Here is a 16297-nt window from a genome sequence, read left to right as displayed (position 1 = left end):
TCTTCTTAATAATTTAAAAAATATAAATAGGATGTTTTCCTCATGTGCTAAAGAGACTCCCAAAACAATAATCATGCCCTTTTAAATTGAAAATAAAATAGAGATGCCTATTATTGCCATTATTATTTAATATTGGCTGGGTGCTCTGATTAGTGCAATGAGATTTGAAACAGAAGTAATAAGAATCAATATTTGAAGAGAGGAGATAAAAAATATTTGCAGTTGACATGGTTGAATGCCTAAGTATTCTCTAGATAAGAGGAAATGTCATGCAAAGTGACTCAGATGATGTGGTACAAGAACATTGCTTGAGGTCTTAGAATTGCAATTTGAATACATAGATTCCAAGAGAAACCAGAATGTGTCCCATTCAGAAGAATTTAGAGGGTCCTTTTAGGGTATGCTGGTACTGGGACTTTGATAGGACCTAGATGTTGTCTCTGTGCTTTTTTACTCAAGACTGGCACTCTACCACTTGAGCCACAGCTCCACTTTTGTCTTTTTGCTGGTTAACTGGAAATAAGTCTCTTGGACTTTTCTGTGTCAGCCGACTTTGAACCAGATCCTCAAATCTCACCCTTCTAACTAGCTAGGATTACAGACATGAGCCACTAATGCCCAGCTCAGAGCGTTGTTTGAACAGTAAAAAAGAAGGATTTTAAGTGGGTTATACAGGTTATTTATTAGGAATTATGATTGTAGGGTGAGTTTATTTCTATAGCTCATTGATTCAGCCCAGCCCAGCTCAGACCATAACATTGTTGTAGCAAAGCATTTTGTTTATACAAAATCCTTGGGACATTCCTGCTCTTTGAATATATTTCTTTTGGCATGTCAGCAAGTTATGGAGTGGTCACTAAAGTGCTAAGTGGAGTTTGGGTTACAAAATGAGTCATTGTCAAATTTCTTCCAGAAATATACACAAATCTATAGCAATTACAAAAGATAATAAAGGAGATTCTATGAAGGACTATAAGAAATATATGTGTTATAGTGTTTTAAGTAAACTCAATGACTAATATATATATATGTGCATATATATATATGATCTAACAAAAACTGTACAATTTAACTATGAAATAGGAAACTTTTTTTGTTGGTTCTGTTTTTTTTGTTTTTGTTTTTGTTTTTGTTTTGGTCCAGTCGTGGGTCCTGAACTCTGGGCCTGGGCGCTGTCCCTCAGCTCTTCAGCTCAAGGCAAATGCTCTACCACTTGAGCCACAGTGCCACTTTCGGCTTTTTTGTTTTTGCTTATGTGGTGTTGAGGAATTGAACCCAGGGCCTCAGACATGCAAGGCAAGGGCTCTACCACTGAGCCACCTTCCCAGCCCTTTTTGTTGGTTCTGAATAGAATTGAATATCAGAATAATTAGCTCTCTTAAAATAAATTGATGAATTTATTGTGATCTCAATCCAGAATGTCAACAAAATTGTTTTCCTGGAATGAGATAGTCAGCTCAGCTCTAAGGCAACATATGCATTTCTAAAACTCACCCAGCTGTGCGAAATTGTGCAATTAAAACCACAGGGCTTCTGGGTAACATGGGATTAGAGGCATTCCATGAGGAATCTCTGCCAGTGACATACACAGGAAAGAAAGGAACTTAATGAAAATGGCATCACAGTTTTTCACGTTTAATATAAGAACTATGTGAAAGACCTGAAGTACTGAATAAAAAAAGACGTCAAATTTGTTTGTAGAAATGAACTTCAAAGGATTACAAGTCATGAGCATTGTGGAGAGGTAGAAAGAAGGTACCTGTTGTGAAGGGTGTGACTCATCACACACATAATGAGTACATGTAGCTGGTAAATGGTGGCAGAGTATATACCACTTCTTTTTTTTTTTGTCAGTTGTGGGACTTGAACTCAGGACCTGGGCTCTGTCCCTCAGCTCTCCAGCTCAAGGTGAGTGCTCTACCACTTGAGCCACAGCACCACTTTCGGTTTTCTGTTGGTTAACTGGAGATGAGTCTGAAAGACTTACCTGCCTGAGCTGGCTTTGAACTGTGATCCTCAGATCTCAGCCTCCTGAGTAGCTAGGATTACAGGCAGCTTGGACTTTGAGCATAATTGTCTACATTTTCTGTTTTTAGTAGCCCAAAATTTCAGCATCCCAAATCTCTCTGTGTCTCCCCCCGCTCCTTCTTTCCTTCCTTCCTTCCTTCCTTCCTTCCGTCCTTCCTTCCTTCCTTTTTTCCTTTCTCTCTCTTCTTTCTTTCTTTCTTTCTTTCTTTCTTTCTTTCTTTCTTTCTTTCTTTCTTTCTTTCTTTCTTTTCTTCCCCTTCCTCTCTTTGTTTCTGGGTTCTATAATTGACTTTTTCCTGTAGAAGTTTTCACACTTTGGACTTATCTAGTTATTTCCTCATAATTGGATTCAAGCTAAAACATTTTTTTTTGCAAAAATGTATCTCACTGCATATCTTCTGGAGGCATAAAATGTTTTTGATTTTTCTAGTCACTTGATCACTTGGTAAAAGTGGTTTCCACTGGATCTGGGGGTAGGGCTTAGCATACATGACACCTTGGGTTCCATCCCTAGCACCAAAAATACAGTGAAATACTGGGTCTTTCCATTGTAAATGTGCAGTCATAGGAACAATTTCAGCCCCTATTACCTTCTTCCTAGTTGTTGAAATGGTGAATTTGTTATGCTATCTGGTATAAAAGGACTTTGCAGAGGCAATTAAGGTTACCAATTAGCTGATGCTAATATAGGAAGATGGATGTGGTGAGTCATGCCTGTAACTGTGGAGTCTGTAACTTAGAGTCTGAAGCCAAAGGATCATGAATTTGAGGCCAGCCTGAGCTTCATAGCAAGACCCTATTTCAAAATCCAAACTAAACCAAACAAAAAACAACAACCGCAACAAAAAAGAGAAGATTATCATTGATATAATTACATAACCCCTTAAAGAAAGAGGGAAGTTGGAGGCATGATTCAGAGGGTAAAGTGCTAGCCAATAAGCAAAAGCATCAGGTACTGAATTTGAGTTCCAGTCTCCAACCTAAGGGTGGAAAAAGAAATTTGTTAGGTGCTGGTGGTTCATGTCTGCAATTCTAGCTACTTAGGAGACTGAGATATACAGATCATGATTTGAAGCCAGCCAGGGCAGGAAAGTCTAGGAAATTTATATCTCTGACAAATTACAAAAAAAAAATTGGAAGTGGAGCTAGGCCTCAAGTGATAAGAGTGATAGTCTTGAGCAAAAGAAGCTCAGGGACAGCACCCAGGTCTGGACTTTAAGCCTCAGGAGTAATAGTACACAAAGAACAGTAGAACAGGGATGAAAAGTAGCTCAGTGGTAGAACACATGCTTAGTATTCAATCTCTAATACAAAAAAGAAAAGTGGAAAAGGGGAAGACTCAAAGCAGGAAAAAGTTGAGTCCCTGTGGCTTAAACATTGAGAGACCGTTTGGGTGCTGGTGGCTCACAGCTGTGATTCTAGCCACTCATAAGGCTGAGACCTGAGCATCATGGTTCAAAGCCAGCCCAGTCAGTAAAGTCTGGTCCACTCTTATCTCCAATTAATCAGCCCAAAGCTGGAAGTAGAGCTGTGGCTCAGGTGGTAGAATGCTGGCCTTGAGTGGAGAAAGCTGAAGAACAATGTACAGGCTCTTCAGTTGAAGCTGTGGTATCATACATAAAAAAGATGGAAAGACCACATGGTCAAGGAACCAGGAATCTCAGTTTAACTTCATTGAAATTAATTCTGTTATCAACTGACATGAGTTTGGAAGTAGATTCATATACCTGCAAATACTTTGGCTGCTTTTAGCCCATTGAGAAAAGTACTACTACATAGTGCTGGACTTCTGAGCTTCATAGAATGTGGAATCTGCTGGGTGCTGATGGCTCATACCTCTATTCCTAGCTACTCAGGAATGTGAGATATGAGGTTCCTGTCTCAAAGCCAGCACAGGCAGGAAAATCGGTGACACTCATGTCCAGTTAACCACCGAAAAGCTGGAAGTAGAGCTGTGGTTCAAGTGGTAGAGCACTAGCCTTGAGCACAAAAGCTCAGGAACAGTGTCCATGCCTTGAATTCAAGACCCAGGACTGGCACACACACAAAAATATGAGATCTGTTTGTGCTGTTTTTAGCAGTTAGGGGGGTTGCAGACATTTGTTATAACATAAATAGAAAATGAATTAAGGAGACTTTCCCTTATGATAAATACATAATCTACAGGGTTATACTTTGAGATCATCTGAATATTGGGTTTTTCAACACCTACGGATGTCTGAATCAGTTAATACTTTGGTGAGTATAAAATGGTGATTTTTTTTCTTTCATACCAGAATTACTCATTCATTTTCTTAATTTTGTCCTGATTTTATTGAGGTATAATTGCTCAATACAAAGTATACCTATATAAGATATATGATATATAACATTTTGATATATGCATATATTGTGGAATGCTCACCACAATCAAGGTAATTAGTATATTTATGTTATCATTATCATGTCATATATTAGACCTTCACAGTTCTGTGAAACTAGAACTTTGTATCTAGGCATATTTACAGAGATGGGAAGTAGGTTTATGATTGCAGAATGCTGGGGTAAAGGGTGTTACCAGTGGATAGTCTGTCTCAGAGATGAAGAGCTCAGATTCTTGGTATCTCCAACAAAGAATTGGGGAAAGCACAAACACAAGAAAAGTAAAGTGGGAGAGAGAGGCAGGGGAGGGAGGGAGAGAGGACACTATTCATGGAAACAGTAGGCTCAAGCTAAGATGCTCAAGAACAAACAAGGAGTTAAGAATTTCAGTTTTTTATAGTTTGAGGAATATGGGAGGCATTCATAGTAATGACAATGGGCTGATCTTAGGGAAATAAAGGCTCATGACTTGGCAGATGTTTGGAAGGGTGATTTGTGTATGTACAAGGTTGCTGTACCATAGTTTTAAGTATATGTATAAGATGTAACACAAATGAGTGAAACCATATGTGGGGATTGCACAAAGTTCAACCTCGGTTTGGTCAGAACTAGCCTGGAGATTTTCTACTTCTAGGGAGAAGGACTAACTTCAGACTGATCACTTGACTTGCCAAGGAGGAGTGGCCTGGGAGGTACTAGGAAGGAGATAGGACTCCTGGGTATCTTCTAGGGTGTGACTAGGATTGAGGACTGATTTTAGTATCCTTTCCCTAAAGCTAATCTGCTTCAAGGGAGTTAAGGACTACTGGGAATAGGTATAGACTTTCTTTTGTGGTGGGAGGGGGTGAAATATTCTCAAATTGATTGTAGTGATGGATGTACAACTCTAAACTATTCTAAAACTTACTGAATTTACACCTTTAAAGGAATGAACTTTGTGGCACATAGTTTTTATCTCTTTTATGTTGTGATTTAGAAGATGCATATATTTGGTTTCAAGTCCAATTTCCTGGCATCTAATTCCTAAAATCCTTGGAATCTCCAAAGTGGATAAGTGTCTTTTTGTATTAAAGAATGACTGTTGAGTAGGGTCTCCAGAATAGCTTCCAGATAGGACTGTTGCCAAGGGAACCAACCTTGGAATTATTGGCTAATATACTTACTATATGTGTTATTCCAAGGAGAGTCATCCATTTTTCCAACCTTATTTTCCATTGCTTCCTGACACACATTGTACTTGCTATGTGATTCTTCATATTTGTCCCTTGCTTCCTGAATCTCTGTAGATCCAAAACTGAGCCATCCCACATTCTTCAAGGCTCAGATATGTCTCTACCACTCTTCCTTCTCAACCCCTTACAAATGAAGAGGCCTTCTCTATTCATTCCAATCTGTACTGTCATCCTGTCTTGAACATTTATATTATCAGTAGTTCAATTAATTACATAACCCTATCATCACAAAATGTAAGCAGTTAAATCATTATATACACTAATATATATTCAGAATTTGTATTAAATTGTTATCGAATACTTTCCATGGATCAGGCAAGGAGACTTGATTTCATAATCTCACTTATGTATCACATCAGCTTTGTGAAATATATCTGTTAAATCCAGAGATGTTGGTAATCTGCTTGAGACCACAGTGGCTGAGGTGGCAATTTAACCAAAGCATAATTCCAAACACTGTACTCCTAATTTCTCATTTGAATTATGTTATAGATGTTTAATTTCTTTAGATTATTAAGACAAAGAGGACAAGGATTTTGCGTTTTCCTTTGGAAGTACTTCATTGTTATATTAGCTATTATACATAGTGCTCAATAAATATAAACCTTGATTTGCAGTGGTGGGATTCAAACCCAGAATCTCACATATGCAAGGTAAGTGCTCTACCACTGAGTTATACCCTAGTCCAATGTCTACTTTAAGCCTAGGTGAAGCTTCAGTTAGTTGAAAACACCAGTTACTTCTAAAAGGATTTAGAATTAAATTCACAGATAGCATATTCTTTGTGTATTGGTAAAATAAACAAGGACCTTTGGGTGCATCCTTAATCCAAGATATCAGGTAGAAGAGAACCATACCTTCACAACTTATTTGCCCCTTGCATGCATAAGACCTGATTGGGCCACATACACAATGGGTCTGACAAGTACGATCATTTCTTTCTTTTTTTTTTTTTTACTCCTCCCCCCATTTTATAATACTGGGGAATCAAACCCTGGATATTGCAATTCCTAGGCAAGTGTTTTGCCACTGAGCTATATCCCAGCCCTAGTGTGATCATTTCTAAATTGTTCAACTCCTCTCTGTTCTCCTTGTAACTCTTAGTCTGAAAGGACCTAACTTGTGGTATGTGCTCTTTCTGGTTTGTCTTTGCTAGCTGCCTGCCTTCCCTTCTTGTGCATTTAAATGAGGCATAATACCTATTGGAAGTGTCTTTGAAATTCAACAGGTAAGATTTTATCAGGTTAGATTTTATCCAGAAAGGTGATCAGCTAGAATTATGGTGTGGTATCAGACAAGTAATTTCTCTGGACCCCAGCTTAGTCCTCAGTAAAATGGACCTGAAGGCATGGGGCTGCTAAGTGGTTCAGCTTTAGCAAATGAAAAGCCAAAAGTGCCATCCTTAGCACTGCATTTTCTCTTTCCACCCCTGCCCCCTTTTTTGCCAGACTGGGGCTTGAACTCCTGGTCTGGGTGATGTCCCTGGGCTCTTTTTTGTTCAACGCTAACACTTTATCATTTGAGCCACAGCATAATTTATGGCTTTTTCTGTGATTAATTGGAGATAAGAGTCTTATGGACTTTCCTGCCCAGGCCAGCTTTGAACCTCGATCCTCAGATATCAGGCTAGGATTACAGGTGTGAGCTACCAGCGCCCAGCCGCATTTTCTTTTAAAAAGAGTGTAGTGTCCATCCTCCAATATTTTAGCATTGTTAGAATTGCATATTTAATATTGCTAGAAGATACACTATAGAGACATCAGGATCTAGAGATGTAGATGAGATTAATGATTGATGTACAAGTGATATGAAATCATTATCTATTTTGCTGTATGCATCATAACCACATCAGTTGAGGGTGAGAACTGAGCAGGGGGGTTGTTGGAGATATGATTCCAGAGGTAGAGTGCTAGCCTAGAGCAGAGTCACAATGTTGGTGTAGCCCTTGTGTTACTGGAAATTTACCACAATCAGCTGCAGTCTCCATGAAGTGATTTCAAGCAAGCCTCAGAATTGAGCGAAGGAGGTGAGAAGTTATGTATAGTTAAAATGGTCCAAATAATGAACATATCACAGCTGGTTCAGCTGGTTTGGAAGTGAATGTTGGCAGTCAGATAGTCTATTATCTCAGGTTTGGTCTGCCTCATCCGGGCAAAAATAAGTCATTAAAGCCTAGCAGGTGGTTCAGCCTTTCCTGTATTCAAGGATTCCTACATTGCTGTGAAGTGGCTGTGGGGGAGGAAAGCTCTGAAGCATTAAGACCCTCCTGAGAACCAGCCAATGGGGCAGAATCCTTGTTCCAGGGAAAATGGAGGTTTACTGAGTTACATTTGATCTTTAGGACAATGCTTACTGTTCTAAGTACTAAATTTAAAGATCTATTGTTTTGGAAGTTAAAGATCTATCATTTTAGAATTATTTGTTGATCTATTTTTGGTTAGAATGAAGCCTATTAATCCTCAGATGAGTGGAATACTAATACCAAACCAAAGCAAAACAACAAATGTTTTGTAGCTGGGCACAGGTACGTTACACCTATAAATCCTAGCTACTGGAGCTGGGAAGGTGGTTGGTCAGTGGTAGAGCACTTGCGTTGCATGCATGAGGCCGTGGGTTCGATTCCTCAGCACCACATAAGCAAAAAGAAAAAAGCCAGAAGTGCTGCTGTGGCTCAAGTGGTAGAGCGCTAGCCTTGAGCTGAAGAGCTGAGGGACAGCGCCCAGGCCTAGAGTTCAGGCCCCACGACTGGACCCAAGATTAAAAAAAAAAAAAAGAAAATCCTAGCTACTCAAGAGACTGAGATCTGAGAAGTAGAACCAACCCTGGCAGTCAAATTCTTGAGACTTATTTCCAATTAACCAGCAAGTAGCAGAAGTAGAGGTGTGGTTCAAGTGGTAGAGTGCCAGCCTTGAATGAAAAAAGTGAGAATATGAGGCTCTGAGTTCAAGCCCTCTACCAGCACTAAAGAAAACAAAACAAAAGGTTCATCTTGTGAGATTCTATGACCTTGGTGGCTACATAGGCTGGTCACCTTAAGTTTTCCCACTTAATTAATTCCAACACTTTCCCCCTCCTCCCAGAGCCCCTGTAATCTTATCCTCCATTTTAGGTGCAGGAGCTCTGTGAGCAATGGATGACTCAGACTACAGGATCTGCACCCCAGTGGTCCTGAAGGACTGCTCTGCATAGAGTCAGTCCTGAACATTAGAGCCACCTTGTCATTATTAGCCTAACTTAACAAGCCAAGAGTAGTGATGAAGTAAGCAGTCAGAAGGGGTAGGATCACAAGATGTTTTCTTCATAATTACAACTAAGATTACTTTTTAAAAAAGAATACTTAATGTGTGTGTGTGTGGGGATAATCTCATGAACTCTAGCGCTCCTTCATGCTCTGTTTGTCCAGTACATCGCATGCAATGTATGAGGACATACAGGTTTGAACTTTTCCAAGCTTGCTTGTTGTCCAGAGAGGGCCTTTGTTTCGCCCTGGCTACTGTTTATCTCTCTCTCCAAAGGTTAAGGTCACTTTGCATTTCCCATTGCTCGTGGCTAACTGCTATCTGCATTGGAAAAGATTTAATGGGAGGGTGGGGGTCCCTCCTGGAGCGAAGTAAGCTAAGGAAGGCTGAGGATGAGTGAGATGGAGACTCTAGGTGCCATTTGCCCCTTCCACCCATTAGGCAGATATCTAATCCCCTTTATCCATTGTTTCCCCTTCCTAAAGCCCTCCCCCCCACAAATCACTGATTCTAATTTGGCATGAAGGTACAAAAAATCCCGAGGAGGGGGTGGTCATCTGGCCAGAGAGCTCTTTTTTGTCCTGTTCAGACAACGAACAAGGCAAATTGGTAAAGGCTGTGCCTTGTCCCTTTCTCGCTCCTCCACATACCAGGTTTGTTGTTGCGGGTGGGAAACAGTCTTGGGGTCCACGAATTCCTTATTACAAAGCCGAAGTGTGTGCATGTGTGTGTGTGCGCGCGCGCGTGTGTTGTGTGTTTTGTGTTGTGTGATGTGTGTTATGTGTAGGGAGGAGGACAGGGGGTGGGATCCCATGACGTATTGGCTCCGCCTCCTGGTGCATATAAGGGGCGATTGGCGCGCAACGACCCCAAGCAGCAGTATTGAAGCCCGAGCAGCCGAACTCAGCATCCCCAACCCAACTCGGTTTAAGTCAGCCTCGCCAAACCCAGTCCGAGCTGCTTCACTCCTTGGGTTTGCCACAGCTCTCTGGTAAGCCTTCGGGGGCCGACACATGTGTTGGAGGGGGAGACGGGGTGGGTCCTGGCATACTTAGGGTTTTCCTGCAACCATCACATGCAATTGCATCAACCTGGCAATGACCTGTTGCTGGCGAGACCCCAGCCCCGGAAGCCAGGGCTTCCATCTCCACCCGAGCTCCAGACTGTTTCTAGATAGAAACAGGAAAAAAAAAATACTGAGAGCTGAGTCGAGGGCGGGGGTGGGGTGGGGGTCTTCCCTCACCTTTACGGGAGGGAACTGTGAGCCATCTCGTGGAGAGAAGGGCTCTGGGGCCCTTCTCGGGCAGCGTCTCCCAAATCTTAGATGTAGAAGCTCCGCCTCACAGTTGATGATTACAGGTCAGACTAGAGGGGCGAAAGGAAATGGGGGGACATTTGCTTACTCCCTTGGGCGAAGGCAGCACCCGCTGAGCGGTGCGGGTTTGCTGAGGAGGGAAATAATTGAACTGGTGGGTCACTTTTAATCTGCAGCGGACGTCGGTTCCCTCCCCTGGGCGATCTGAGAGCCACGTCTCTCGCTCAGGGGACGTGCACTGAAAGGATCGTGGGTGTTGGGCGTGAGAAGGGGGTTCTTCCAGAGTTGCTGGCCTCTCGTTAGTTGAGCTCTGCTTGAATTCCTAAGGAGTCACAGGCTAGGGAACAGATACTAGGTTTTAGAGTTACTGGGTTGTGGTCTAGGATAAATTCTATAGGTTCCTGGCCAAAGAAAGAATAAATCTAATATTGTCTTAAAACTTACTAGGTACCCACCACTGTACTACTACAGGGGAATTTCACATACCTCTGCTGAAATTAGCCCTTCCAAAAACCTTTCTAGGTATTGTAATCCCTACTTGCATCATTTCTACTTGCCGGTGAAAAACAGTTTGGAGGTAAAGGAGCTTGCTTTTGTCCATGTAATTCTCCTCTCCCCTCTCCCCTCCATTCTTTTTCTGGGTGGAGTGGGTTTTGTAATTCACTTTTAGAGCTTAGGGATAATGAGCCCTATTGAAGGGCTTTTTTTTTTTGGTCTTGTTTTTCAGCATCCTCTTCCATTACAAACTACAATGTCGTGTCAGGCTCTTCGCAGATTTGGTCAGAAGCTGATGCGGAGACGCATATTGGATCCGAGCATGACCGAGACTCGCCTTGCCCGATGCCTGAGCACTCTGGACTTGGTGGCCCTGGGTGTGGGCAGCACACTAGGTGCAGGCGTGTATGTCTTGGCTGGTGGGGTCGCCAAAGATAAAGCAGGACCTTCCATTGTGATCTGCTTTTTGGTGGCCGCCCTGTCCTCCTTGTTGGCAGGGCTGTGCTATGCTGAGTTTGGTGCCCGGGTGCCCCATTCTGGTTCTGCGTATCTCTACAGCTATGTCACTGTTGGTGAACTCTGGGCCTTCACTACTGGCTGGAACCTTATCCTCTCCTATGTCCTCGGTGAGATGGTGGGGGGCCACAGTCAGCTGGGAAGGAGGGGAGCGGTTTGGGGCCAGAAAATCTGGATAGAAGGGTAAAGCTAATTATTCTTTCTTCTTAATATCATGACTTCAGTACTCCTAAATGTACATATTTGTGGGAGTCTAGGAGAGTTGAAGGTGTGGAGAAATTATTTATTCTACTCATCTCTGTCTGGGTTGGCTTCATTAAGTGACTGGCTTTGGTTTTGGTGGAGCTGGATATGGTGGTGCATGCTGTAGTCCAAGAAGTCAGGAAGCTGCGGTAAGTGGATTGAGAGTTCCTGGTCAGTTTGGGCTACATAGTGAGACTCTGTTTAAAAAAAAAACAAAAAAACAAGCAGGCGCTGGTGGCTCACACCTGTAATTCTAGTTACTCAGGAGGCTGAGATCTAGGACTTATGGTTCAAAGCCAGCCCAGGTAGGAGAATCTGTGAGAGTTTATCTTCAATTAACCACCAGAAAACAGGAAGTGCGCTGTGGCTTAAAGTGGTAGAGTGGTAGCCTTGAGCAAAACAGCCTATTAGGGACAGTGCTCAGGTTTAGACCTCAATCCTCATGACTGACAATAAAAACAAAAGGAAGAAGAAGAAGATGATGATGAAAAAGAAAAGATAAAAATAGGTGACAATGGCAGGGATTTGTATGGGATTGGTGTGGGGAAGGGAGGAATCTTGACCCCAACCACATTTTCTCCTCTGCTTTATCAGGTACAGCCAGTGTGGCCCGGGCCTGGAGTTCTACTTTTGACAACTTGGTCGGGAACTACATATCTCAGACATTGAAAGGGACCATTGCACTACATGTGCCCAATGTCCTTGCAGAATATCCAGACTTCTTTGCTATGGGCCTTGTGTTGCTGCTCACTGGTGAGGCCAGGGGTAGGGCAGAATGATGGGAAAGGCCTGGGTCTGTGAAGGGTGTGATGGAGGTGGTGATGGAAAAGAGGTAGACACCCTGGGAAGGAAAGAATCTGTCATAGAAAGAGGTAGAAAAAGGTAGCATGGAGTGAGGATTCTCTTTCTCATGGTCCTGAATGAATTTTCCCCACAGGATTGCTGGCTCTAGGGGCTAGTGAGTCTGCCCTTGTGACCAAAGTGTTCACAGGAGTGAATCTTTTGGTTCTCGGCTTTGTCATCATCTCTGGCTTCATTAAGGGAAACCTGCAAAACTGGAAACTCACAGGAGAAGACTATGCATTGACGAAGGCTGGACTCAATGACACTACTAGGTTAGAGAGCCTCTCTTGGGAGCTGACACAATGGAAAGTAGAGGGATTCAGAAAGGGGTGGGAAATAATGGTTGGTTGGGCATTGAAGACCTAGAAAAGTACTTTGGCATTAGAGAAAAGGTAAGGGGTTGACTCAACATATCCTTACCTTGTCCATTCTCTTTCCCACTCTAGCTTGGGCCCTCTGGGCGCTGGAGGATTCATGCCTTTTGGTGTTGAAGGGATTCTTCGTGGAGCGGCTACCTGTTTCTATGCATTTGTTGGTTTTGACTGTATTGCCACCACAGGTAACACTGTCTCTTCTGTCTGGGGCTTGGGTGCTCAGGCTTCATGCAGATTGGGGGTAATAGGGGAGCAATCTGCTTCCCTGGTTCAGAAGTTTTGTGCTGTGCCCTTTTGTTCAGGAGAAGAAGCTCGGAACCCACAGCGTTCCATCCCCATGGGCATCGTGATCTCCCTCTCGGTGTGCTTTTTGGCCTATTTTGGTGTGTCTTCAGCTCTCACCCTCTTGATGCCTTACTATCAGCTTCAGCCTGAAAGCCCTATGCCTGAGGCGTTCCTCCACGTGGGATGGGCTCCTGCCCGTTATCTTGTGGCTGTTGGCTCCCTCTGTGCTCTTTCTACTAGGTCAGTGACAAATGGTTTGAGGTCCTCCCAGGCCAGGATCTCAGAGTAAGATCATTTCATAGTAGGCAATAAAATGTCCCTTGTAAGGGTCGTGGAGGGATCATGGAGACACCTAAAATGTGTAGGGTTGGAAAGATATCCCTCAAGTCAACTCATACCAGGCTGGCCATTCTCTCCTGCAGCCTCTTGGGCTCAATGTTCCCTATGCCTCGGGTGATCTACGCAATGGCCGAGGATGGTCTTCTGTTCCATGTCCTTGCTCGGGTCCACAGTGGTACATATACACCCATCTTGGCCACTGTGGTTTCTGGCATTATTGCAGGTAAAAAAAAAAGTCCTCTTTGTGGTTTCATGAATTTCTTTAACTTGGTTAGTTATTCCTTTCTTTCTCTTTTGGTTTTCTGCCCACCAATTGAAGCGTTCATGGCATTCCTCTTTAAACTCACCGATCTTGTAGACCTCATGTCAATTGGAACCCTGCTGGCTTACTCTCTGGTATCCATTTGTGTTCTCATCCTCAGGTGAGATCTCCTGGCTCTATGTAAGATTTTTTTTGTTTGTTTGTTTCTTGTTGTTCATGGGGCTTGAACTCTGGGCCTGGGCGCTGTCCCTCAGCTCTTCAGCTCAAGGCTAGTGCTCTACCACTTGAGCCACACTGCCACTTTTCAGTTTTGTGAATGGTTTATTGAAAAGTCTAACGGACTTTCCTGCCCGGGCTGGCTTTGAACTGCGATCCTCAGATCTCAGCGTCCTGAGTAGCTAGGATTATAGGGGTGAGCTACCGGCTCCCAGCTGTAAGGTGGTTTTGATTTGTGTTGTTATTCTTGGGTGAGGATCGATGAGGATGTACTACTCCTCTCCCTCCTCCATTTTGTCAATAACTTGAGGAATTCAAGTATCCCTTTCCATCCCAAAGAGTGTCCACCACTAATGCTGATGAGGAAATTGCTTAGGAGAAAGATAATAGTTAAATGTTATTCTTAGAACTGCCATCTTTTCTTACTTATACCACAGATATCAACCAGACCAGAAGATAAAGACAGAAGAAGAGGAAATAGAGATTCAGGAGGAGCAGACAAGTGAAGCAGAGAAGCTGACCCTCCAGGATCTATTTTGCCCAATTAACTCTGTTCCGACTCCACTCTCTGGCCAAATTGTCTATGTTTGTTCTTCACTGCTTGGTGAGCAGTGACAGCTTTCTTTGGGGGTAGCTTTCAGGAGGTCAGCCAGATGGGGTGAACATGTGTGGTGGCATTTGATGGTTGAGGGAAGGCCCAGAGAGAATGTGACCTCCAAAGGAATGGGCTACCTGATACCTTAGCATGTTGTTCTCATCTCATGTTTTGATGTCTCTTAACTTGACTACTGAAGCTCTACTGCTGACTATTCTTTGCCTGGTGCTGAATCAGTGGACAGTGCCATTACTTTCTGGAGAACCAGTGTGGGCCACCGTGGTTGTGCTGCTCCTGTTGCTCATTACTGGAATCACTGGGGTTGTCTGGAGACAGCCACAGAACCCTGCTCCTCTTCACTTTAAGGTAAATGGTATCTCTTTCCTCCTACCAACCTGTCTTGGGATAATAGGCTCCAAACTCCTGTGATCTAATAAAGTATATAGATATTTTTTTATTGGATCAAAAGGGAAGATAAGAGGTAACTAGGCCAAGACGTCTTTATTTTTTTGTGCCTGTCCTGGGGCTCAAGACTGATGCTCTTAACCACTTGAGCCACAGCTCCACTTCTGCCTTTTGCCAGGTAATTGGAGATAAATCTCATGGACTTTCCTACCCTGGGTGGTATTGAACCATGATCCTCAGATCTCAGCCTCTTGAATAGTTAGGATAGCAAGTGTGAGCCACCAGTGCCCAGCCCAAGACTTCTTCTTTGCTTGACCCTTTTTAGTTGCTTTCCATATCAGTTTACCCAAAGTATATTTGGAGAGTCCCATATGAGTTATAATAAAAGAATAGCACTGAAACATAGTATGAGTAGGCATTGAATTCTGCCTTTTATTTTTCGCCTGGATGAGATGGGCCATTCTGGTATACACAATGAAGATTTTCCTTTGTTTTCAGGTACCTGTTGTGCCTTTTCTCCCACTAGTGAGCATCTTTGTCAATGTTTACCTTATGATGCAGATGTCTGCTGGTACGTGGGCCCGATTTGGGGTCTGGATGCTGATTGGTATGTACACAGTTGGGAAGAATAAGCCTGTTGTATGCCTTATTCCAACACCTTTCTTTATTGACCTCCAGTAAAAGGTCTGGTAAACCTTTCCTGAAGGTCATTACCTCCCATCTCACAACTACCTTTCCCCACTAGGTTTTACTATCTACTTCGGCTATGGGATCCGGCACAGTGTTGAGGAGGTTAAGAGGCAGCAACCTCCACCAAAGAGCACAGCCCAGGTTATAGACCTTGATCTCACCAGTTCCTGTATCCAGTCCATTTGATCTAATCTTATTGAAGTGCTATCTGGTCCCCCTGCACAATAATGAAGAGCACCCTTGACCCCATGGAGAGCTGATCCTCCATGTCTTGTTACTTAGAGGGTACTGATAGAACTTGCATTTATTATGGAGTGAAGGCTGTATCTTTTTCATCTCTCATCTCTCTCGTTTTTTTAGATTTGTCTACTTTTAAATGGTCTCTGTAGTTGCTTACTGGCTTTGAAAAAATATTAAAAGAAAATGGAAATTAAAGAATCCAACTCTGTCCTGTTCTATGCTAGTCACAGATGATGTAGAGCCTGTCTTTAAGACTAGAGAGGGGTTCTGGGTGCCAGGGGCTTACACCCTGTAATCCTAGCTACCAGGAGGCTGAGATGTGAGGATCACAGTTCGAAGCCAGTCCAGGCAGCAAAGTCCATGAGACTCTATCATCTCTACTGAGAACAAGCTGGAAGTAGCACTGTGGCTCAAGTGGTAAAGCACTAACCTTGAGTGCAAAGAGGCTCAGGGACAGCACCTAAGTCCTGAGTTCAAGCCCCAGGACTCGCAGAAAAACACTAAAGAACTTCAGAGAAGTGTCTTTTGTCTTTTCTCCAGTCACCACAAAATGATCTGTTCCTGGGTGTCCTTTCTAGATTCCAATTTGAAGAGGGTCGTGGAAACAGCCTAGTGTAAG

General features: G+C 43.0%; 1 protein-coding gene across 2 annotated transcripts in view; it reads left to right on the top strand.

The window, feature by feature from the left end:
• The window catches only part of Slc7a3 (solute carrier family 7 member 3), a 57585-nt gene extending 41754 nt beyond the window's left edge, over positions 1-15831 (top strand). Inside the window, exons 1-13 of one of the 2 annotated variants that reach the window (XM_070040276.1) lie at positions 9784-9851; positions 10698-10752; positions 10903-11296; positions 12024-12182; positions 12367-12544; positions 12719-12831; positions 12949-13171; positions 13354-13493; positions 13590-13692; positions 14186-14352; positions 14543-14709; positions 15247-15355; positions 15494-15831. In XM_070040276.1, coding sequence (XP_069896377.1) covers positions 10927-11296; positions 12024-12182; positions 12367-12544; positions 12719-12831; positions 12949-13171; positions 13354-13493; positions 13590-13692; positions 14186-14352; positions 14543-14709; positions 15247-15355; positions 15494-15624 — 1860 coding nt within the window. In that variant the 5' untranslated portion in view covers positions 9784-9851; positions 10698-10752; positions 10903-10926 and the 3' untranslated portion in view covers positions 15625-15831. Of the gene's footprint in view, positions 1-9783; positions 9852-10697; positions 10753-10902; positions 11297-12023; positions 12183-12366; positions 12545-12718; positions 12832-12948; positions 13172-13353; positions 13494-13589; positions 13693-14185; positions 14353-14542; positions 14710-15246; positions 15356-15493 lie in introns of those variants that run through there. The other variant, XM_070040277.1, reaches the window with a different exon arrangement.
• The last annotated feature ends 466 nt before the right edge of the window (positions 15832-16297 follow it).

The sequence above is a fragment of the Dipodomys merriami genome, unplaced genomic scaffold (genome assembly GCF_024711535.1).
Source record: "Dipodomys merriami isolate MVZ:Mamm:240054 unplaced genomic scaffold, mDipMer1.0.p SCAF_3, whole genome shotgun sequence".
NCBI lineage: Eukaryota > Metazoa > Chordata > Mammalia > Rodentia > Heteromyidae > Dipodomys > Dipodomys merriami.
Note: the sequence above shows the minus strand (reverse complement) of the source record. Positions and strands in the feature narration are given on the sequence as shown.